Genomic DNA, 24,050 nt, shown 5'->3' with positions numbered 1-24,050 from the left:
TTTTCCAACCAAACCCCTCATTATTCCTTTTGGCAAAACCTTCCGTCCCAGTCAGACTTACCTCTCCACTGGCCCCTGAATATAGGCTTCACATTCTCATTGTCATTCATGCCATTCTCCTTAGAATGCCTCCACCTTCTCCCCCGATCCTGACATGCTTTCATAAGTCATAGTTTCTGATTCTTCATTTCACATTTTACATAGTCGTTGGACCATACGTGAAGAAGATCCTCTGCGAAGAACTGGGTGCCCCCGCAAACTCGGCAGTTAACTGTGTTCCTCTGGAGGACTTCGGAGGCCACCACCCTGACCCCAACCTCACCTATGCTGCTGACCTGGTGGAAACCATGAAAACAGGAGAGCACGACTTTGGGGCTGCCTTTGATGGAGATGGGGTGGGTACAAGTGCGTTTAAGTGAACTCTGATGCGGGCCAGGCCTGGTCCTGCAAAGCTGGGAGAAGCAGGCTGTTTCGTCAGGCCCTGTGGGCTTCGTGAGTGAGTGACTTTGACGAGTCCTCACTGTACATGGGGTCAGGGCTAAATTATTAGAAGACCCTCTTGAACAGGAGTGAGTCCTTGAAATGTAACCCATGTGTTTAGTTTTAGACATTCATGTTTTCTAAGAGTGGCAGGGTGATCAGGGTTCAGTTATGACATAATGACTGGTGCTTCATGAGCTGGTCAGGTTCTAGAAATCCCTCCTAGGTTTATTCGAGCCCTGGAAAAGGTTTTAGCCTTATAATATACCCATTTGTTCATTTGCATTAGCTAAATGATAAAACTGTAATGAGAGAATTAACCTTTTATTCCTTCTCTACAATTAGTATCTTTAATAAGCAGGCTGCTTTATTTACATTGATGACTATATAACAGACAAGGAAGAGATGTATTTTAGTTGGGTTTGTATCCTGGGTACTACACATGTTTTACTTAGCCGAAAATATATTTTTATTGCTCTTGTTCTTTAAATTCAGGTAGAATCCATTATTTCCTAAAAAAAAAAAAAAAAAAAAAATTTTCCCATATCAAAATTTTGGAAAATTAAAAGGGTCCCTAAAAACATTATTTTGCAGTGCACCTTTCCAAAGCAGTGCATGATGGGAGTTTTTTCCTCAGTAACTCTGAGTTACTTGAGTACTTCCTTATACCAGGCACCAAGGAAGCAGTGAAGGTGGCAGCGTGTTTTGTTGGGTCCTGCATCAAATGGAGGGGCCATGATTTAGGATCTCTTTCTTGAAGAAATCTGCTTTGTTCCTCGAAAGAGGCCTGGTAGACCCACCAAACTATGTGAACAGCCAGCATTTCCTTTCTTATTTCGATCTCTTCTGTCCTTTGGGAGAGAGGTGATTGATTCCAGAGTTTGGAAAAGGTCTGGGAGGTTAAAGACAGCTGGCCTCTGGAGGAAGAACAGAGTTTTTGGTTTAGAAGGAGTTTGTGCTTGCACTTTAATTGAAAACAGTTCCAGTTTTTTGGCATGGGGGTGCCTTTGGTGTAGCGGTGTACTCTGCAGATCCATTAGAAACAAAGTCCAGTGTTTGGAACCAGGTATGAATAAAGGTATCAGTTTTAAATTTTATGATTTAAAATTTTATTTCCCCCCCCATGTAAGATTGTTTGTTTGTTTTCTTTTTTTCCAGCAGTTTGATTAAAAGCTCTTCCTTTGAATCCCTCTTCTCCCAAAGGATCGAAACATGATTCTGGGGAAGCATGGGTTCTTTGTGAACCCGTCAGACTCCGTGGCTGTCATTGCTGCCAACATCTTCAGCATTCCGTATTTCCAGCAAACCGGGGTCCGAGGCTTTGCCCGCAGCATGCCCACCAGTGGGGCCCTGGACCGGTAGGTCTCCATTCCCTTGGCCCTCACCAGGCTCTTCTCTGTGTCTGGAACACTCTTCCTCCCCTTGCAGCATGGGCATCTGAGGCATAGTATGGGCTGTTTATTTTATTAAACATTTTTTGTTAAAGTATAATTAATATACAGCATTTTATTACTTTCAGGCACACAACATACTGATTCAGCACTTCCTGTGTATTACTCAGGGCTCACTGCAATAAGTAGAGTCCCCATCTGTCACCGTCCAGTGTTATTGCGGTGTTTCTGACTATGGTCCCTATGTTGTGCTTTTCATCTCTGGGATGTGTACGTCTTAATCCCCTTCACCTATCCCCCCACCCACCTCCCCTCTGGCAACCACTAGTTTGTTCTCTGTTTTTAAGAGTCGGTTTGTTTGTTGTGGTTTTTATATTCCACATGTAAGCGTTTATTTTATGAGGGAATGGGTGGGGTTTTTCTGGATTAGATGTCCCCACTCTGTGCTTCCTTAACAACCCTGCACCTCTTCCATTCCAGTACTTACCACACTATTCTGATAGCTTGTTTGCTCACCTATCTTCCCTGCTGGACTGTAAACGTCTACAGAGAAAAGACTGTCTTGTTCACTACCGTATATACCATGGTATGCCTGGTGCATAGTAGGACACACACACACCCCTTTAAAAAAGGAACGATTGAATGTTGCTAAAGAAATGAGTGGATGGCAGCCCCACTGTACTGACAGCATCACTCTGGAGAAACATCCCTGTCCTTTAGCAGGTGTGCACAGCGTTTGAGTGAAAGAGCAGTTTGAAGGAAGATCATATGTCAAAGAACTTCCAAAGAAACATTCCATGTCCATCCCTCACTGGGTCCCCATCCATACACAAACACAGTAAATGTTCATTTGTCTAAAATCCAAAGAAACAGAAAGCTCAAATAGTTAAGGAAAATTATATTCAGTTTTTTGAGAAAGGACCCAGTGACAATAAACACTGGTATCTCAGATTGATTGATTGATTGATTGATTGATTGATTATAAACCCCTCATTTACAAAGGCTTTAAGGTGGCTTGTGAGACCACATCTAAAACAATTAAAAAATATAAGTAAAAATGGTAAATGAGGACTAGGGAGAATGTTAATTAGAACATATTAGGTGCCTAGTAAATGTTTGCTGAATGAATGGTAAAGAATGAGTGAAAGAATAAAAGGTCAAGGTCAAAGAAGAAAGCAAAATGGATATATCTAGGTTCGTCTAGTAATAACTGATATTTATTGAATGTTGCCTTGTGCTAGACGCGAAGTACTCTATGTTTTAAGTCATTTAATTCTCAAACCAACCTCATGAGGTCAATGCTCTCTAACCCCACTTTACAGGTGGGAAAACAAAAAGACAAAGAAGTTAAGTAACTTGCCCAAGGTCACCCAGCTAGTACATGGCTGAGTCAGAACCTTTGCTCCTAATTGACCCAGCTGGGCCGTGTCATAGTTTCCTACTGTGGGGGAGAGGAGGAGTACGTGTTAATACAATTAGTGCTAATTTCCCTTCAGCTAAGGAGAAGTTAATAACTGATATTCATAGAGTGGTTTATAGTCTTACTCGATCCTCACAGCAATCCTTATCCTAAAGAAGAGGAACCCAAAGAAGAGGTTAGCTGTCTTGTTGAGGACCCCACAACTAAATCAGAGCTAGAATCAGAACCTGGCTTCTGCCTCCACACCCTTTAGCTGAAGTTGTGAGCTGGTTTTGGCCAGGCTGTTGTAATTAGACCTAGCAGGTCCTGAAATAACTTCAGTGTCATCCACGAGCAGTTTAATTCTAGTTTTTGGAGAAACTGATAATCCACATATAGAATCACAATGGAGATAACTCATTACCCAGGTGAAAGTTTATTGTACTTCCAGCTTTCAAGCTTACAGATTTAATTTTCTTCAAACGAGCATTCTGGAAGGCAGAACTTATTAAAACAGTGCATGAAATGCAGATTAGTCTTCCTTTTCAGAGGGAAAGGGATCTTAAAAGAAGATTGATTTAAAGGTTCTAAATAGTCTGCAGATATATAGGAAGGACTGAAAGATGTGTTGGAGGGGACAGGGGACCAAGGAGCAGTGTGGGGAAGTTGGTACAAATGGGAGACCCAGTGGACACTATCCTTTCTGGGCCTTCTGGTGAAATGAAAGGAGCATTGACCAGGCAGCTGTATAGCAGCAGGCCGTTGGCCATCCTGGCTCTGTGACCTTAGGCTGATCACATAACCTCCTAGACCCTGTCTCCTTTTCTGTAAAAGAGTGACCTCCTAGACCCAATATTCTATGATTCTGTGATTTGAAGTGCATCAAAACATCATTCTTTTGTTCTTTATGGAGTGGTGGTAGATGTAGTCAGTGTCCAAAACACGTTGGGTTTGAATAGCCTCAAAAATAGCCTTGCACATTTTGCTACTGTCGCTCCTTTTAAGATATTAAACTCAGTGACCTGAATTAATTCTTCCTTCTTCCTCTTTTACCCGCTCTTCTGACTCCACATATAATAGCCCATTGTGCACAAGTTTTCTCCTACGATTTTCCACCCATCTTAGAATTATGTGTACCTCTGAGCAAGGCTAAATGGGACCCTTGATTACAATAACGGTTGCTAGTTTCCCTCACTCACGTGGCTAAGCTAACAGTCCTGCTGTGATGTAACTTTGATTTCATGCCTTTGAAGGGTGGCTAGTGCTACAAAGATCGCTTTGTATGAGACCCCAACTGGCTGGAAGTTTTTCGGGAATTTGATGGATGCAAGCAAACTGTCCCTTTGTGGGGAGGAGAGCTTCGGGACTGGTAAGTGCGTGGCCCTGTGCTACCATTTCATTTTCTGTAAACACGACTTGAGGGAGCGCTCCAACCGCTAAGGCAGGACTGAAATAGCACCGGTGGCCGATGTGTCCTAAATCAAGATGCAGTTTATTTATAACAACCCTGATGAAGTATACACATTTGAAAAGCCGTGAGCGTGCTTAGCCGAGGAGGGCTAATTTTGCTTCCAGAGGATCACATCCACCGAGACAGGAAGTTTGGGGGCCCCCTCAGCGTCATGGTCACTGAGTCTGTAGAGATTAAACAGAGTGATAAACATATGTTTCTCCCCTCCGTGGTCAAGGAAACTTTTATAAATGTTTTCCTTTCTGGGAAGAAATACGGTGGAGCGAGTCAGTTTTTCGTTTTTATTTAAAAGGAGGTTGCAGCACAGCATTAAATCTTTCTCTTTAACAGGCCCAAGTTTGCTGTAGCAAGTTATGATTCATTAAGGTTAAATGAAAGGAGGCCATTAGGGTGGAAGGAAGTTGCTAGGTGATCAAGAAATTAAAAATATGTCCTTGTCCGTGAGGATGTCTGTAGAAATTGTTAGTATGATGAGGGAAGGGAACATAGGAGGCTGGGGGACCTTTCAGGACCCTTAGACTCTACTTTCTGTGCTCTCCGCCCTCCTCTCTGCCTGTGCAAATGCTGACCTGAAGTCCTACTTCCATGACCTTCCCTACTGCCTCATCCTATCTACGTCAGTTTCTCACCTTTCTAAATCTCCATTCAGTCATGTGGCCCTTTTCCATGCGTTGGTCTCCAGCCAGGTTGCAAGGTACTTCACTGGCCATATTTCTTCTCCTCTTAGTCTTTTACCCAATATTTTGAAATAAAAGGACTGATCTTGGTCCTTTAGTACCAAAGCAAAGCAGAGATTGAAATCTTACCTCCATAAGTCTTGCAACTGAGTTGCAATTCATACCAGGTTAAAGAGAATAGATGCTGACTTTATTTCATTTCCTACAAGTCCTGGGGTAGAGTGGGTAGAGTGAGCTGGTAAATTTGAGACATGTATATACAAAGTTCTACGAAATTTAATGTCCTTGAGGAAGTGGTAATGCCCCTTGGTAATGAATTGACTTGATAGACTTGGGGGATATAAGAAAGATGGATGAGTCTTGGGATTGAACAGTGTCCACAAAGAAGACTTGATGGTTTCCCAACGTTCTGTGTCTTTGGTCAGAGAACACAAGGCCACTGCTTAGCCCTATCGTACTTCATAAAATATGGACTATGCCACGTTACTCCGTGGGATACCAGATGAATGCACATGAACCTGTGAGGTGGTCTTATTCCATGAAATACCAACCCCCTCCCCCATTATCAAGTGCAGGCTTGCTTTCAGTCATTCTTTTTTATGGATGAAGCTGTCTTTGAAATCAGGGACTATGTCTCCACCTTTGGTTTCCTAACCTCCCTGTACCTGCATCAGTGCTGAACATAGCAAAAGGGAGAAAAGTTTAGAACAAGGTTTCCTTTCCCAGGGTGTTTGGGTATGTGGAAGGATACTAATTCTAGGAGAGGGTTCTGAATTCAACAGAGATCAGAAAACTTGGAACACAGCTGTCTGTCTTGGATATTTATAATGATATTAGCATTCGAAGATTCCAAAATATTCTACTGTAAGGAATCCTGTTTGTACAGTTTTACCTAAACATAGTTAGCTACATCTTTCTCTCTCTGTTCTCGTGTGTGTGTGTGTGTGTGTGGTGTATGTAGTGACATCTTACCCCACAGATCTGTGTGGGAAGCACTGGGCAAAGTGGATATCAAGCCTGGAGCATGTAGGAGTCCCTGATGTGGACTGGCTGGGAGCACACCTGGAGACGACATAGCACAGGGACCCCTCTCACATGACAGGGCTTCACCTACTGGAAGGCAGGTTGCAGGTCCTGTCCTCTCCAGGCTACCCATCCTTAGTTCGCCTTCTCATTCCTCACTCCACATTCTTTGTATACCAAGCACCAGCTTCTCGATGCTTCCAAGTTCACCAGTCCCTCTCTTAGATCGTGTCCAGAACTAAGCCCAAATCCATGTGTGACCTAACTGAGAGGTAAAGACTAGAGTGGGATGATTATTTCTGGAGAACTGGGCCCTGTGCTTTTTTGGAAATAGCTTTCATTTATGTTAGCTTTCAGGACATTTCATAATACTGTTTAGCCCATATAATGTGGATAATTAAGCCCCTTTAAGTTTTTACTCAGGAGAATTTGCCAAGCAAATTTGTTGTTCACCTTACATTTGAGAGGTTGATTTCTTTGAGCAGACATTAGACTTTAAATTATTTCTTATTAAAGTTTGTTCCTCTTTATTAACCCATTCAAATACTAAATGCCAACCGTGATTTTATCTTCCCTTTGATATCTCTTCTATCCAAAGAGAGAATGCATCATGAGAATAATCCACAAACTCTCTTTCTCTTTGAAGAAAGGAAAATTGTTCTGTAATGTTTCTGAAACAAACGTTTTAAAAACCAAGCTGCATAGCTATGGGTCTTTGCTGCTGTGAGTGAGTGGCAGCTGAAGTTATTTAACTGAACTTCTGATCTCCTTGTTTATAGAGGAGTTAATTTCCACCTGCTGCTAGTCCCTTGCTGGTGAGTGCTTCCCTCAGTTTCTTTACAGAGTTATTCAGGGTGGACATTAGTGACTCAACAAGCTTTGCAATATTTCGGTTCTGTAGCTTCATTGAGTACAGGGTCGTTTATTTCTGTATTTTTCCAGGTGAGAACAGAGGCAATTTCTCAGGCAAAGCCTCCCTAACCTTCCACTGTGGGTCCACTCCCTTTCTTATTGGCTCTCAAGGCACACACACTTCTCCTTTGTTGCATGTATTACAGCTGTAATTTTAAAATTACTTAGGATTACTTGCTTCACATCTCTTGGCTCCACTAGACTGTAAGTTCTGTGAAGACAGCAATTACGTCTGTCTTATTCTCCATCATATCTCCAGAGCCCCCTATAAAGGGCAGCATGGAGTAGGGGCTCAGCAAACACTTGTTGAATAAATGAGTGAATGAACACACTATTCACTTGGCACCCTCGATGTAGATAAACAGAATCCTGGTGTAGGAAATGGAAAGACTTTAAAAGTTATTTGGTGTGATTTCCTGTGTGTTGCTGGAATCATAGTTGGCAGGCAGTGCTGTTCGACTTAAACACCCACCTCACCGGAGAATCTTACCTTACCCCTTGAAGCAGTCAGCAACTCTTGTGGGGACTCAACACCATTCCCACTCCGTAGTCCAGAGTCGGGAACCTGAGGTCTTTGTGAGAACAGGTGAGCTTTTATAAAGGAAAAGAAGTTTACTTGCAAAGATGTGTGAAGGAGTCAGCCTTCAGAACACCTGGCTCACCAAATAAAATAAACCACCAGCATTTCAGAGCACAAGCCATAATATCACTAATGTTACCAAGCACACATTAGTCTGTCCCTTTGGAGGAACAGCAGCTGCCTTCCAGGATGATCATAGCCGCAGAGGCTAGGACACTTCCTCACGCATCAGCATTACAAAGGTCGCAGTAAAGGGACTCAGAAATAGGCACCAGAACTAGACAGGGTGAACCTGTTATTTTCGGCTGATCTCATGATGCAGTTATTTTTCCCCCAACTGTGGATGATGGTATACATGTTTACACACAATGGCAGAGGGCAAAGTGGTGTTCTGTCCCATCCTGAATATGTTGGGAAATTGGGACAGTAATAGAAAGTGAAGTCCTGGGGCGCCTGGGTGGCACAGCGGTTAGGCGTCTGCCTTCGGCTCAGGGCGTGATCCCGGTGTTCTGGGATCGAGCCCCACGTCGGGCTCTTCCGCTATGAGCCTGCTCCTTCCTCTCCCACTCCCCCTGCTTGTGTTCCCTCTCTCGCTGGCTGTCTCTATCTCTGTCGAATAGGTGAATAAAATCTTTAAAAAAAAAAAAAAAAGAAAGTGAAGTCCTGAATAGAATAGAATGTCACTGCTTTTGAAACTCTTCCTCAGGGAAAGGAGAGGCTTGGGAAAGAGGGATAGGAAACAGTTGAAGACGAGCCTGGTATGTAGAAATATGCCAGTAAATTATGATCTGGCCAGGTCTAGAGGTTAGTAACATTTTTTCCTGTTTCATCTTTAAAAGGTTTTAGCGATGATGCATCCTGTAGGATGAAGTACAGCATTGATGCTTTGCAAATTTAATTTTAATTTCTTAGGGAAAGTTTCTCATGTTTGTACTTCTTTGCATTGACTCATTCCTCAAATGTTTATTGAGCTTTAACCGCATCCCAGATACTGCGTGAGGGTCTGGGGGCCTGATGGGTACAGTCTTGTGCAGGGCTCTGTAGTGTCCACATGTGGGGCAAGAAGTCAGACCCTGGCCAGGTGAGCAGGTGTGTGAAGTGATCAATGGTGAAGCGCAGGGGGGCCCTGGGAGCTTTATTGGCAGGGCACCTGACCTGGTTCTGTGGTGTAGGGCATTAGATTTTCTGTCTGGTTCTCTGCACATTCTGACTTGCACAGCTCTTGAGTACATTTTCCTCTAGGTAAAGTCCCCATGGGAAAGTAAGAACATCCTGTCTCTGGAGATTTCCCAGACCGAATACCCCACTAAACTAGGCTGATAACCTAATTATAACTAACTCAGTTAAACTATTACCTGCATGTCTGTCTCCCTCACCTGTATGTCTGTGCTCATCTGGGAGGGCAAGTAACATGTCTTATCTTGGTATTTTCTCATGTACTTGGAACATGGTAGGCACTGGTTCATAGTTGTTGAGCAAAAAATGGATTTTGGGTTAAGACACAGCTCCTGCCCGTCAGGCGCTTACTATAGTCCTCCAAAGGAAAGAGTTCCAGGGGAAGTCACAAGGCAGTACAGGGTTCATTGCTAAAGGGAAAGTCTGGGGGTGGCTAGGAGAGAGCCCCCGAAGGCTGGAGTGATCTGGAAAAGGCTTCCAGAGGAGTTTACCTGTCCTTTCAGAGTAAAATCATTTGTACAATAAAAGCCAAAGAGGACAAGACTGTGGCTAGAGCAGGTCTGCTGAACCTCCCAGCCAGTCAGCTGGGGTCTGACCATTCCTGGGACAAACCCTTATTGATGTTTGGTGTGCAGGCACCAGCTAGGGATACACCTCAGAGTCGAAGTAGGGTAAGAGCAGACAGGGTATGATAGAGAAGGGGTGAGCATGGAGGGCAACAAGAAAGCCCTCCTGGGTTGGGGTGAAGTGGAAGGTAATTGCAGGAGATATTAGCCAGGCTAATAGGTGTATATGGAGTGGACATTTTCAGGCAGAGAGAATAGTGTGTTTGGAAGACCAAAAGGGAGGGGCGCCTGGGTGGCTCAGTCGTTAAGCGTCTGCCTTTGGCTGACGGCGTGATCCCAGGGTCCTGGAATCAAGCACCGCATCAGGCTCCCTGCTCTGCTGGGAGCCTGCTTCTTCCTCTCCCACTCCCCCTGCTTGTGTTCCTTCTCTCAATGGCTGTCTCTCTCTCTGTCAAATAAATAAATAAAATCTTAAAAAAAAAAAAAAAAAAGACCAAAAGGGAAGGGTACCTGGGTGGTGCAGTTGATTTGAATGTCTGACTCTTGGTTTCGGCACAGGTCTAATCTTGGGGTCACGGGATTGAGCTGTGCGTCAGGCTCCACACTCAGCACAGAGTCTGCTTGTGTTTCTCTCTGCCCCTCCCCTCTCTTTCTCTCTAAAGTGGGTAAAATAAATCTTTAAAAAAGAAGAAGAAGAAGACCAAAAGGGAGCTAAAGATGGGCGGAAAGTGAAAGACAGAGAGACGTGACAGACAGATGCAAGTGTTTTCATACAACTCCATGTAGCTCTTTTTCAGTTGCCACTGCCCCATCCTCAGACCTGTCACCTGGCGGAAGCAGGCGCCCAGTACTCCCGAGATGCCCATACTGGTAAATAGAACCTAATCCCCAAACTGTTAGCTTTTGGCTCCGTCAGCAAGGGTTGACATTTTTCTTGGCTGAGGCCTGGAGTACGCCCTGACTGAGCTGAGTTTATACTTACCACAAGGTGCTGATTAGGCTGAAGTAAAGTGACAGGTGTTTGAAGATGCTGAAGTGGCAGAATTCCCAGGCCCTCAGTTAGTCCCTGAGCTGGACCAAGCATGAAGAGACCCAGTGCAAAGCCCACCACTGCCTTTGTGTCAGCTAGGACTAGTTTCCCTTTCCTCACAGTTATAGGAGCTTGGCTTCTTTTCCTTTTTTAAATTAAAGAAAGTGATACCAGTAATTCACATTCATAATAGGAAAATTAGATGAGGAAGAAGAGGAAAATGCTGTAATGCCACTGCCCAGAGAAAAGAGCATCTGGGTTATATTCCATTTTCTTCACCAATGTATACAATTAAGAGACATTATATTTGAAAGCTTAATAAGGTAGAGGAAAGCACTCATTTCCCCCCAAAAGTTTCTTATTTTTCCCTTATCCGTAATGGTATTTTGCATTTATATAGTACTTAACAGTTCATAAAATATTTCTACCCTCTATCACAGTAAGTCTTACAATTGTGTGAGAAAGGTAACATTATCCCCATTTTACAGTCAAGGAAACTGAGGCTTGGAAAAGGTAAGCTAATAAATAACAGAGTTTCAGATTCTGGTTTCATGACTCTTTTTTTTTTTTTTTTATTTTATTTATCTATTTGACAGAGAAAGCGAGAGAGCACAGCAGGGGGAGCAGCAGAGGGAGAAGCAGACTCTGCTGAGCAGGAACCCAGAGGGGGGCTCGATCCCATCTCCCTGGGATCACAACCTGAGCCGAAGGCAGACGCTTAACCAGCTGAGCCACCCAGGCGCCCCAGGGTTTTGTGACTCTTAAATATAAAGCATCTTCCATTGAAACACAACTGCCCTTACTGCAAAAGCAGCAACTTTAGAAACACACACACAGACACCATTGTCTTTTTTTTTTTTTTTTTTTTTTTTTTTTTTTTTTTTTACTCTTAGCTTGTCATTATTCATCAGAATCCTAAAGAAAATGAAATGTACCCAGGTTTTTAGGGCACCTGGGTGGCTCAGTTGGTTGAGCATCTGACTCTTGATTTCAGCTCAGGTCATGATCTCAGGGTCCTGGGATTGAGCCCCACGTTGAGCTCTGCACTCAGCAGGGAGTCTGCTTGAGATTCTCTCCCTCTGCCCCCCCACTTTTCTAGCTCTCTCTCTCTCCCTCTCTCAAATAAAAGAAGTAAATCTTGAAAAAACAAAAACAAAACAAAAAACAAAAAAAAGAAATGTACCCAGACTTTCTGAGTATTAGAGTTACCTAGAGTTTTGATTACATGAAGGTGAATAGTGAGAGTAGTCAGAATTTCCAGAGACTAGGGATCTTGCAAATGGAATAGAATATTTGTGTATGTTATCCAAGGCAGATATTTTGTTGATGATATTAGGTGTGTGATTTAGTTATCTCCAAGTAACTTGGTCAGACTTGGGTAAGATTTTTAGATTTTGTTTTCATTTCCTCATAAAAGAAAAAGTGGTATTCTTTACTTAGAACAGGAAAAGCACAAAGGGACACTGCCCCTTATGCTTTCAGTCTAGCCTAAAGAAATAAATAAATACAAAATAAGAAGAAAAGGGGGAAAAAAAGAAGGAAGGAAGAAAAATACCCATGGGAGCACAGACAAATAATTCTAAGCTGTATACTTTTGTCATGAATTCTCAATATATAAGGGAAGCTGCCAGAATCTTGCTGCTCAGGGTGAACTATTGCCAAAATATCATTTGCAAACGCTGTAAGGGCCAGCAAGCTAATTTCTGTTCCTTGAGATAGCAATACAGGTAAATAAAAGTCCATAGATAATGAAATTAGGTAAACCAAAAATTTGTTAACATAAACTGCTACATAAAAGTATTGCCTAATATCTCCAGGTTTGTTGGCTTCCAGGTTCTGAGAACTATGGTCTCTAAAAGTGGTATTTTATTGAAGAGAAGATCTTTTGAAAAAAAAATTGTGTGTTTTTATGAGCCAAAAAGAGAAAGAGAAAATGTTGTAGTCGATTAATTAACTGATAAACTCGTTCATTGCACTCCTGTACGGTTGTTTACCTATTCCGTGTGCTATTCTAGTCACCAGACTTAGTGATAAGGATAGATAAGAGATGTCTCTAAGAAATAGGTGAGAAATGGGGTGGAAGGCTCATAAATAGATGATCGAGGAGTATGGCACCCCAGCAGAGATGCTGAGCAGGTCGCTATGGGAGAAGAAAGAGAACGTAGCTGGTAACTGCTTAGGGAAGCCTGGGCCTAGTTCCAGACAGGAGAGGACATTTGAGTTGGGTCTAAAAGGATGAAAAGAGGAAGGGAACAAACTTAACTCATGCCTACTACACAGCCAGCATTGTGAGATACTCTGATGTTCTAAGAAGAATACTACCCCGTGGGAAGTCAAGAAGGGCACACTGTCACTTAGAGAATTCAAGGCCTGGGGACACCTGGGTGGTTCAGTTGGTTGAGTGGCTGCCTTCAGCTCAGGTCGTGATCCCAGGGTTCTGGGATCCAGTCCCGCATCAGGCTCCTTGCTCAGCGGGGAGCCTGCTTTTCCCTCTCTCTCTGCCTGCTGCTCCCTCTGCTTGTGCTCTTTCTTTCTCTGTCAAATAAATAAATAAAATCTTAAAAAAAAAAAAAAAGAATTCAAGGCATGATAAAGTGCACAGCATTATGGGAGAGGGATTGTATTGAGTCCTGTTCAGAAGTCAGAAAGTAGCACTCCGTATGGTCCGTGTGTGGTGTTTTTTCTGAGAATAAGGAAGTTAAGGGCTGCAAAGGAAAGTTGTGGTCCCATATCAGTTCTTGGAAAAGGGTCTCCATGCACATAAGCACATCCAGAGGCGTCAGTTTTTTAGTTTTGGTAAAGATTTTAGCAAGTACCTTAGAAGGGGACAGATGTGCCATAGTTGATTTAAACAAATCCCTCTTGGTTAAAGAAAGATGTCCTAGACTGGAGTTGCTGGATCCACAAGTAGGTCCATTTTTAAGGCTTTGAGACTTTTTCCGAATTTGCCCTCCAGAAGATTGTACCTCTCCCCGCAGCAGCATGCTAGAATCCCATTTCCCTTATACCTCTCCTGATCCTAGGTATTCTCGTTTTAAAATCTGTGGCCATTTCTCAAGCAAGTAGTAGTTTCTTATGTGGCTTTAACTTTAATTTGTTTTTTAAAAAATAATGCTAGCTTCTTATGTAATTGGGTACCTGTATTTATTCTTTGGTGACTGTCTATTTATATCCTTGGCCTATTTTTCTATTGAGGTTTTGCTTTTTTCTTATTAATATGTAAATTTTTTCTCTATTGAGGTGCATTAAACATCTACTTTATATTGCAGATGTGTTTTTTTTTAAGTTTGCCAATGGCCTTTTGCTTTTATCTATAGCTGTTTTGCTGATAGAAATGATAATTTTTTTAGTAGACAAATACATAGATTTTTTTTCTTTTATGAATTCTGAATTTACCTGTATTTGCCATCCCCAAGACTTAAAAAAATATATATTTTCTATTACATTTATATTGTATATTTATATTATATTTATACTTGTATATACCTTTTATTTATATATGTCTTTGAGGATTTAAAGGTTTTCAGATTTTATATTTGAATGTGTAATGTATCTGGAAATCTTTTTGGTATGGGGGAAAAAACTGAATTTTTTCCAACTGTCTAGCTAGATATCTAAATACTACTTAAAAAGTAATTCATTCTTTTCCTGCAGCCTTGAAGTGACACCCTTATCATATATTCAAGTCACATATGTGTTTGGGTCTCTTTCTAGATGCTCTCTTTTGTTCCATCAAGGTGCCAGGCTTTTAATTATTGAATATTTATAATGGCCATGTTCTTCTGTTGTTTGTTTTTTTTTCTGTTCACATTTATACTTTATAATTGATATATCAAGTTTCACTGAATTATTCCACTGACATTTTTATTGGCATTAGCCAAAAATATCTAAATCACTTTGGGAAGCGTCAGCTTCTTTTTGGTATTATGTTGCTTTGTTCCATATGTGGTTCCTTCCATGTAGTCAAGTTCCTCAGTAAAGTTTTATGACTTTTTTGGTTGGGTCTTCATGTTTACTGTTAAGTTTATTCCCAAATGTTTTGGAGCAATCACATTTCTTATAGCTGCTTGCTGCCCCCTGGCCAGGTTCTGACCACATCCGTGAGAAAGATGGACTCTGGGCTGTCCTCGCTTGGCTATCCATTCTAGCCACCCGCAAACAGAGTGTGGAGGACATTCTCAAAGATCACTGGCAAAAGTATGGCCGGAATTTCTTCACCAGGTAAGTCACAGCCTGGCTGGAGTGCAGAGGTAGGGTGGGGAAGCGGCAAGAGAGAGTTCCCATGTGTACAGATTTTTTCATGTCTCTCAAGTGATAATAAAACCCTAGTTCATCTAGCCTCTACAAATTGAGGGATTTTGAAATAATTCAGTCAGGGTCACCTTTTATGTTAGCCATAAAGAACAAGGCTTAAAAAATGTAGTTAACATATTCAAAAGAATAAATGTTTTGTAAGACTTTTAAATGTACCTGCAGGTGGACATGATAATTGTGTTGGATTTGGACTCAGAAGAATGGATTAGAATTTTATTTCTGCCCCTTAGTGCACTGGGAAGTCATTTAACCTCTCTCTAACAGAAAACTGTACTTATTTTTCTCATTTGTAGAAATGGAAATAACAGTCTGCCATTGAGTGGATTAAATGAAATATGAGTCTGAAAGTGTTTTATAAACTCTAGGGCACTCAAAGTATGGAAACTTTTTTTTTCTGAATTTATGGAAACAATTATGCTTAGTCTAAATCAACTTTTCTGACTCATTAAAATAGGTCCCCAAAGGCTGCATACTTGTCAATACTTCATTCATTGATTCAGTAAATATTGACTGTGTGCCTACTTTCTGCCAGGCACTGGGGATTCAGCAGTGAACAAAATACTTAGAATACATAGTAATTCTTCTTTGCCATGCATACTTCTGTTTTTAAAAGGCATTAATATTTTTTTTTTCGAGTAGTGCTTTTTGCTAATTCCAATTTGCCTTTCCCCTGATAGGTGTAAAAATCTAACAGAATTTTTCCTAGACCTCACTATTCTAATTATTGAAAGGAAATATGAGAAAAAGGAGAGTAGATGAATTGCTCACTGGTAAGAAATGCATAGATATAATTTCTTTGGGCCTCAGTTGCCTTTTCTATAAAATAGGTAGTTAGATTAGGGAATTTAAAAAATATGTCACAGATAGAATAGTCCATGATCTCTGGATAGTCATGCAAGAATTAAACCTTAAGCAACTCAGCCTCCTTACTCAGAATCCTCTTACCAACTTTCGAGAAGTTCATTGCTGTCTTTCTCCCTCAAGTCATTCTTTTGAGGAAGGTATAAGTAATAACTGTCACACGGTACCGCAACAATAGTCCTGGGAACCAAGGCAAGTATCTTTACCTTCTAAGAACCAGAAAAACCTGGTAATTCAGAACAGCAGTCATGAACTCTCTAGAGCCTAGAGTGTCATGAAGGCAGGACCACGTCTGTGTCTGTGCTTCATGGTATCACCAAACACCTCACTCCTAGTAACACTGTAAATATGCTTTGAATGAATAAATGAACGAGTTAACAAGTGAATAGTAGCCAGAATGGAATAAGGCTAGGAGGCTTTTTCAGAGAAGGGGTCACTCTTGAATCAGTTAAAAGTCTCCATCTAAAAACCGTTTTAACATATTTGTATTAATTTCAAATAACTGCTAACTAAGTATTGCAAATAAAGTCCCTAGAAGCTGCATTTCTAGTTAGTTAAGACTCCATCGTACCCTCCGTTTACCTAACAGAAGTTCTAGGCACTTTGCACGCATTGTTTCATGTCAGCCTCAAAACAGTTAGTGATGAGGCAGCTGAGATTCTGTGAGATGAAGCCATTTGCTCATAATAATCGATAGAGCTAGGTTCGAACTCGTTCTGATGCCGAAGTCCAGATCTTTCCGTGATACCCCTCTGTGCCTAGGATTTATAGAGCGCTTCCCTCAAATACCCAAAGGTCACAGATGTAAAGCACAAACACCTGGTTGTAATTTCTGTTTATCATGTTAACTAGGGGAAAGAGCTGACTTCATGATTAAGGGGACGGTTGTCCTTGATTCATAGAATCCTGGAGCCAGAACAGGTTGGCCTTAATTCCCCAGTATTTCTCATGTCTCAGAGGTGTCATCTTGCACATATCATATTTGTTTCACTATCACAAATAAATATAGACTCTGCTGTCTTGAGCCTCTAAAAAATAACTCTCTCAAGAGGTTGTGTGCTACTAGATCAAGAAAAGCCACCTGTCAGAGTCTTTAACTTCATAGGAAGAAGTCGAGAGCAAGTCTTGGAGTAATAACAACAGTCATAGAATTTCTTTTGTGATTTTTTTTTTTTTTTTTTTTTTTTTTTTTTTTTTTTTTTTTTTTTTTTTTTTGGCTTTGACCCTTTTGCGTCTATACCAGGCCTCCTCCGTCAGGGTGAATCCAAAGCACTTTGGACCAGAATCCACCCTTGTTGAAAGGACAGAGGTGTTTTAGATGTAAAGTGTTAGGGTTTGGCCCTTCTGTCTGGTCAGTGAAAATTTGGCATCACTTTAGGAAGCTCCTGTGGAGACTGCAACTCTCCTTCGCCAAAATAGCAGCCTCAGGCAGATCCCAGACTGGGAACTGTCCCAGCATTTATCCCAAAGAAGCTCTAGGAGTTTGAAAGAAAAGTGCCTGACTCATATGCTTCTTGATGCGGAGTCCTCTAGAGATAACATTGCATTTAATTCTACCTCCTCAGGATGAGGTGATTAAATGTTAGATAGAATCTCTCAAAAGCCTTTGAAGCTTCTAGAGCTTATTCTGTAGAAAAGCCAAGATGGGAGTTTTCTGCTTATTCAGAAGCTCCTAACCCTTCCCTGAAATCTTGCAAAGCCTTCCTTTCATCCCTGACCCGCTCCCTCCCCAGAGATAGACAAGCTCAGCCTTTTGCCAGCTTCTTCTGAAGTTAGGTAGTTTGGGGGGGGGGGGCAAACAAATGATGAAGAAAGTGGTAATCTACCTCAGGGTGATCCAAAGTCAGCGTGTGGGCCCCACCTTTGTGACTTCTTGTAGGTACGATTATGAGGAGGTGGAGGCCGAGGGTGCCAACAAAATGATGAAGGACTTGGAGGCCCTGATATCTGATCGCTCCTTCGTGGGGAAGCAGTTCTCAGTGGGTGACAAAGTTTACACCGTGGAGAAAATTGATAACTTTGAATACAGTGATCCGGTGGATGGAAGCATTTCAAGGAATCAGGTAGGAACAGACTTATGTGTATTGGGAGAGAGGCCTCAGGACTTCATCTCTGAAATCTCAAGAGAAAAAAGAAATGCTTAATCATTTCTCCTTTGCTGCCCTTTTTTTGGTTTGTTTGTTTGTTTGTTTGTTTTTACGGTTGCTGCTTTCTGCCGGTTCACACATAACTTGCAAATATACTCGTAGGGAAAATGGGATTTGCCCTGGTTCTATGTACTCCCCTATGCCCTCATTCTGGGATTCTTAGCCTCTGCTTCAGAGGGTTTTTACATCCTCCAGAATTCAGCGCAAGACATTGTATTGAATATGTGTGCAAAAAGGAGCCCTAGAATCTAAAGCTGAAAAGGTGAACTACTGCCGTAGTTGCCAGTCCCCTTTTTTCTCTCAGGAGGTGATAGCAGAATGCCAGCCACGAGGGTGGCATTATCATAGACATTTCTCTGGTATGTTCTAATTTCTAAAAAAAAGAAAAAAATTGATGAGGCATTCGAGACTTAGAACTGTTAGCTGTTACTATCTTCAGCACGTGACATGCAGCCAGTCCTAACACAGCAGTGTGTAGCAAGACGTCACAGTTGAGAACCTGGACCATGTCTGGATGGAGACAGAGCTGTTAGGGTTTCCCTCGTTGGGTGCCAGGGACCCAAGACTGCAGGCTGGGTTGGCCCTTGTCCAGGCTTCTCACAAACACCCAGGGCCCGGGGCCCTCTCACTGGTTCTGCTGTTGTCACAGGATGGACTCACCACTAAAAATAAAGAAGGAGATGAAAATTCTTTTACAGCCTTCCGGTTTGCTTTTTCCTGATAGACCCACATTTTTGGCCTGGTCCTTCTCAAGGCAGCTGACAGCTTCGAAGGAGATGGACCACAGGATTGATTTAGTATCTTTCTGGAGAGCAGGCAGTGGACGGGTGGTTGGAGCGTGGCCACAGTGACCCTCTGCGCCAGGAGTCTCCCATCCTCAAAATATTAGCACAGTGGGCTTTCTTCCCTATGCCCGTTCACCCTCTGTGAGAACTCTGGGTCCAGCACAGGTGATTGTAGGCGACATCTGAGATAATTAGAAAAAGAGAGGCCAGGAGTAGAGTAGGAGGTGGGTATGGAAGAGGGGAGAGTGGGGTCCAGAGGATAGTAGAGCAGAGTGGAAGTTTTTGTAGAGAAGCCTTCAGAGAGAAAACGGGCAGTTAGGGAAAATAACCCCCAACTCTGTGCTGCGCCCAGCATCTGTGAGGAGGGAGCGGAGGGAGCTGAGGTGTGTGTGGGAAGGGTGTCGGCATGGGCACGGGTGCTGTTCTCTGCACTCTGTGAGGAAGAACTCAACAGCTTCACATTCTATAATCAGAAAGTCTGAGCATTTAGATGGAGGGCCAGGGAGGAGGGAGAATCTTCTGAAGTAGATATTGCGTCTACCATCAAGTGGAAAGAATTTAGAAGCTTCAAGTTAAAGCTGTGGGAGAAGTTGACCAAGCTGGTATGTTTCTAGAAGCAAGAAATGGTAAATGGGAGTTACCTGTATCCTCCCCATGATGATGGAATCAGGAAGGTACTGTGTGCATTTCACCTGCTGTCTTCACTGCCAAATGGCACGGTTAAATACTGGATGGGATTTGGTGACAAATAGCAGCTGAGGAGCCGTATCTCTCCTTCTGGTTGGTCTTTGCCTTTATGTGAAGTTCTTCTTTGTATAAAAGAATGACAGGCTCGCAAAGACTAGAGAGTTCTCAGATAACTGTCTTGCTGAACCTTCCTACCTCGGGTGGCAGAATATCTACCCAAGAGTCTACAACCTCAAGTCCCCTGAAGAAAGAAGATTATTGAGGACGAGAGATACTGCCAGGGAGGGAAAGAAGAAGGCAGCAGGGGGCTGGGGGCATGGGTTTGACGTGGCGCCCACATGGACCCCACTTTGAGTCCTCAGGCATCAAGGGGAGAGTGATCACTGGATCTGCTTGCTAGGTTGGGAATAGCCAGCTTCATCTGGGGCATTGGCCTCAAGTTCTCTGTTTGAAGCTCTCTGTTGGTGTTTTGCAAAGAGTTCTTCCTCTCATCTTTCTGGAATCTCTTCTGCTCTGGTTTCAGCCCGTTCTGTCCATGTTTTCCTCCTGATCTGGGGATCAAATTTCTGCATCTAGCGACTCATTTGTTTACTTATTTATTAGGCTTCAAACTGGAATGGTTAGTCCATAAATTACAGGGACCAGTGGGGAGAGGAGGGGAGGGCAGGCCTGTGTCATCCAGCACCCCTGGCACCCCGGATCAGATCTCCCACCTGACCCTGGGAATGCTTCTCTGCCCATGGGCTCAGCCCCCTTTGGCTGGATGCAGTGACAGGCTGACCACGGCTGACACATGGGACTTAACTGCTGCCATTTATCAAGGATCTAATTCTCCAATTGATCAAGTATGGATGAAATTAGATCTCCAGACGAATCCCTTGTAATTTGCCCGCCTTCAGTTTCCTTTCCAGCAAGTGGGAAAAACATCTCTACTTACCTTCTCCAGGGCTTGCGGCTCATTTTTGCAGATGGTTCTCGAATCATCTTTCGACTGAGCGGCACCGGGAGCGCAGGGGCCACCATTCGACTGTACATTGACAGCTATGAGAAGGACATTGCCAAGATCTACCAGGACCCCCAGGTAATGTCCAAGCCCTGTGCCCTGACGAGTTCTTTCCGTTGGAGGAAATGATAGTGGTTGCACTGAGTCTGTGTTATCACAGCCCGTTTCTTAAATGGTCAAACACACGTGTTTGTCAAGTCTCCTTCAGTACATCATAACAACAGTAATAGCTAACCATTATCTCAGTATTTTCTCTTTGCCAAGCTCTGTTCTAAACCCATTACCCAAATGGATATACTCACTGAAGTCTCAAATGAGGTAGACTATTATTATCCCTACTGCAGATAAAGAGACAGACAGTGAAAGGTTAAGTGGCAGCTAATAGGGTCACATGCCTGGTGAGCAGCAGAGTCAGGATAACTAACCTTTAAATCAGCCCCTTTTCTGGCACTGTGGTCTGTCACTGGTCATTTGCCACTTTGCTTGGTCTGATCGCCTGTTCTGGAAGAGCACACGCTGGTTCTAGATTTGGTGGTAGGGCAGAGTTTCATGACCTAGCAACAAAGGTCTATGTGAAGAGTCTGAAGACTTGCAGCCTGGTGGTTAGGGCTCCCAGCCCTACCCTAAGGGTCTCCAGAAGTATGTCAGAGTGAGGAGGGACCGTGGAGCCAGTGGTGGGGCAGAGAACTTGGAGGACAGCCACCCCAGGGGAGGAGCCAAGGGGAGACAGTGACACACAGGGAACTTTCACCTTGTTTGTTCCTCACACAATGGTCTTGACAAATGCTCCCCAATGAGAGTTTCACAATCAAAAATGTGTAGGAGCTGTTGTGGTCCATTAACCCCTTCTTCAGGATTTGTAACCCACACTGCACCTTAAGGGCTCTGAGAAAACTTACAGTGAAGACTCCTGTTTAAGTGGCATTTCACCATGATTATTATTCCACAAAGCCTCTTTTCTTCTAACACCTAATTAAAATCCAAGGAAACTCATTTGGAAGGCCTTGGCATAGCAGTTTTGAGCATAAATTTTGGATTTAGAAAGCTCTTGTTTTCAATTCATTTCCTGCCACCTGAGTAGCTGTGTGTCTGCGGGCAAGTCGTTTCAGTGCTCTGAGCCTTGGTTTCCTGGGAGAATACTACCTAATACTACATCACCTCCGCTTAGAGTTATTCTAGGGATTTAAGGAGACAAGGGATGCAAAATTCTAAACATTGCGCCTGGCACATAGGATTAGCTTTTGAGAACATGTGGCTCTTACAGTTGTTTTTATTACAAAAAGAGGGAGTAAAAGGATGCTTCACTTTAACATTTTTTACTCTGGCTGGACTCCAGTTTCAGTCATTGCCAGATATCTGTCATGCTATAGGTATCCCTAAAACTTAAACCAAAGGCGATGGTGTCTGCAGTATAGACCCACAGAATAATAGAACAAGAGGAAAAGAAGAAGGAAGTTGTGTTCTTTGTTTTAATACAGGGCACATGGTAGGTATAACGAATGAATGAAAGATAAGTTTCTTGGAACCAGAGTCCTCAGGAGGTGGAAGGGAAGTGGGGAGGGAGGTGGGAGGGCTCTGAAGGGTGTGAGGTGCCCACTGTGCCTAGATGTGTCACCGTTCCAGCTAGGAGATGCCTTCCCTTACTCTGGGGTTGCTGGCCTTCAGCCTCAGCACTTTCTGGGACTGTTGGAGCCCCAGGGGGAATGGCAGGTGGTGTGGTCAGTGCGTGGAGTTGCTTCTCCAGCTTTCATCCAGCAGTCAGGAGTTGGTGAAGACGAAGGTGAGGGAAAGCAACAGAGGGCAGTAGGAAATGAACTATTCTTGGCTCTGCCCTTGAGTCCTTTGGTTAAACTTCATCTTTTTGGATATCAGTTTCTTCATCTGTGACATGAGCAGTTCAACTAGATAAGTGTTGAAAAATTTTTTTTGATTAAAAAATATTAAACATTATTTATATTTATAAATATATTTGTAAAATACTTATGTTACATTATCCTGCAACAACAGAATTCTTTTATTTTTCTCCCTAAGTGAGAGGTAGTTGGGAGGGTGGTGGTGTTGCATTTTGAAAAGATCTCTTTGGGGACATGTGGGCAGAAGTGGAAGTGGAGGCACTATTGTTCCAGGTGAGAAAGAGAACGTTGATTTAGCGAGATCTGTGGCCCCAGGTTGGAGAGAAATGGCACCCGTTGAGGGATACATAGAAGGTAAAAGCCACTTAGGCTTGCTAATAGATTGGAAAAGGGGAATGTGGGAGAGGAAGGGGGCAAGAGTAACCTTAGTTATTCATTAGCTTTAGACCATAGACTGTGGTGTTGAGTCACTGAGATGGGGAATGCTGCAAGCTGATTTTAGGGGAAAGAACACATCTTTGTGCTTAGATTTACAGAGTTTGAGGAACCTTTGGGATGTGGGAGGAGGCAGTCAGACATGTGGGTCTTGGAGGCCATCTGAGGGCTAGAGCTATGGATCTGTGTCTAGAGAAAGTAATGGGAAAGTTTCTCTTTGTGTCTCCCTCAGGTCATGTTGGCCCCCCTTATTTCCATTGCCCTGAAGGTGTCCCAACTCCAGGAGAGGACGGGACGCACTGCGCCCACCGTTATCACCTAAGAAGACAGCCAGATGTGGTACGTCCCTCTACCCCAGGACCCTCCAAGTCATCTGATTGAAGAGCATGGACACAAACAAAATGTATCCACCCAGGCTTTTTAGGATTTGGTTTTTCCACTAACTAGTTGTTGATGGATGGCACACTAGTGCGACACTGCCAGTTGAGATGCCATGTGGGAAAGAGTGAAAGAGGACCCAGGGGCTTTTGCTAATGTACCTCCCTTTCCGTGCCCTTAGGCCCTGCTGCTGTGCAGGTATTTGTCTCCCCAGCACCAGCTTCTGTTGTCTACAATGTGTGAGATGGAGGTTGAACATCAGCTAGTGAGGCCATTTCTCATGCTTAGGGTGTGCCAATGAAATGACAGTGCAAGTTCCTTTCTTTCTGGTGAATTCTTTCCCCCATTAACTGTTTACATGTGCTCCAGCAAAATGCAATTTCTGGTGCCTTTTCTCCAATCAGTTCTTTCCTCAGAGTGAGACGTACTTGTCTACAGATTTCTGCCTTGTTTTGCAACATAGTCCCACACAAATATTTTGGGATATTAAAGCAAAATAAGCCACTATTTCTTGATGTCTTTTTTTTTTCTTAACTGCAAAATGCTCTCTCACTTTCAGAAAGAAAATAGATTTTCTTAAAAAAAAAAAGAAGTATTGTATTTTGTTTGGATGTCCTAGCTAGAAGACAAAATGTTCTCTGAGCTAGGTTTAAAATCCGTGTACTCAAGAACTGTAATTTCAGATCTTAGCAGGGTCAGCTGAGCCTGGGATCCATCTGAGTTAGATAAAGTAAGCTCAACATGGTTAATTTGGAATGAGGGAAAGCAAGATGATTTTCAGGAGATCTTTTTTTCCCCCCCAGGAGATATTAAATAGCAAAGCATGGCCATGTGCCTTGTGTTGAGATACCATAATGCCTATTGAGGGGACCGAAGGAGAAC

The 24,050-nt window shown here is 42.9% G+C and overlaps 1 protein-coding gene across 1 annotated transcript in view; it reads left to right on the top strand.

Annotated features, from left to right (window-relative positions):
- Positions 1-23,675, top strand: part of PGM1 (phosphoglucomutase 1) — a 61,388-nt gene extending 37,713 nt beyond the window's left edge. The window contains exons 5-11 of the mRNA XM_040627206.1: positions 205-395; positions 1,684-1,838; positions 4,524-4,639; positions 14,791-14,926; positions 17,760-17,943; positions 20,446-20,580; positions 23,023-23,675. Of these exons, the coding sequence (XP_040483140.1) occupies positions 205-395; positions 1,684-1,838; positions 4,524-4,639; positions 14,791-14,926; positions 17,760-17,943; positions 20,446-20,580; positions 23,023-23,112 (1,007 nt within the window). The 3' untranslated portion in view covers positions 23,113-23,675. The remainder of the gene's footprint in view (positions 1-204; positions 396-1,683; positions 1,839-4,523; positions 4,640-14,790; positions 14,927-17,759; positions 17,944-20,445; positions 20,581-23,022) is intronic.
- The last annotated feature ends 375 nt before the right edge of the window (positions 23,676-24,050 follow it).

Source organism: Ursus maritimus, unplaced genomic scaffold, assembly GCF_017311325.1.
Source record: "Ursus maritimus isolate PB19 unplaced genomic scaffold, ASM1731132v1 scaffold_12, whole genome shotgun sequence".
In the NCBI taxonomy this organism is placed as follows: domain Eukaryota; kingdom Metazoa; phylum Chordata; class Mammalia; order Carnivora; family Ursidae; genus Ursus; species Ursus maritimus.
The sequence above is the reverse complement of the archived record's forward strand: the minus strand, read 5'-3'. Positions and strand labels throughout refer to the sequence as shown.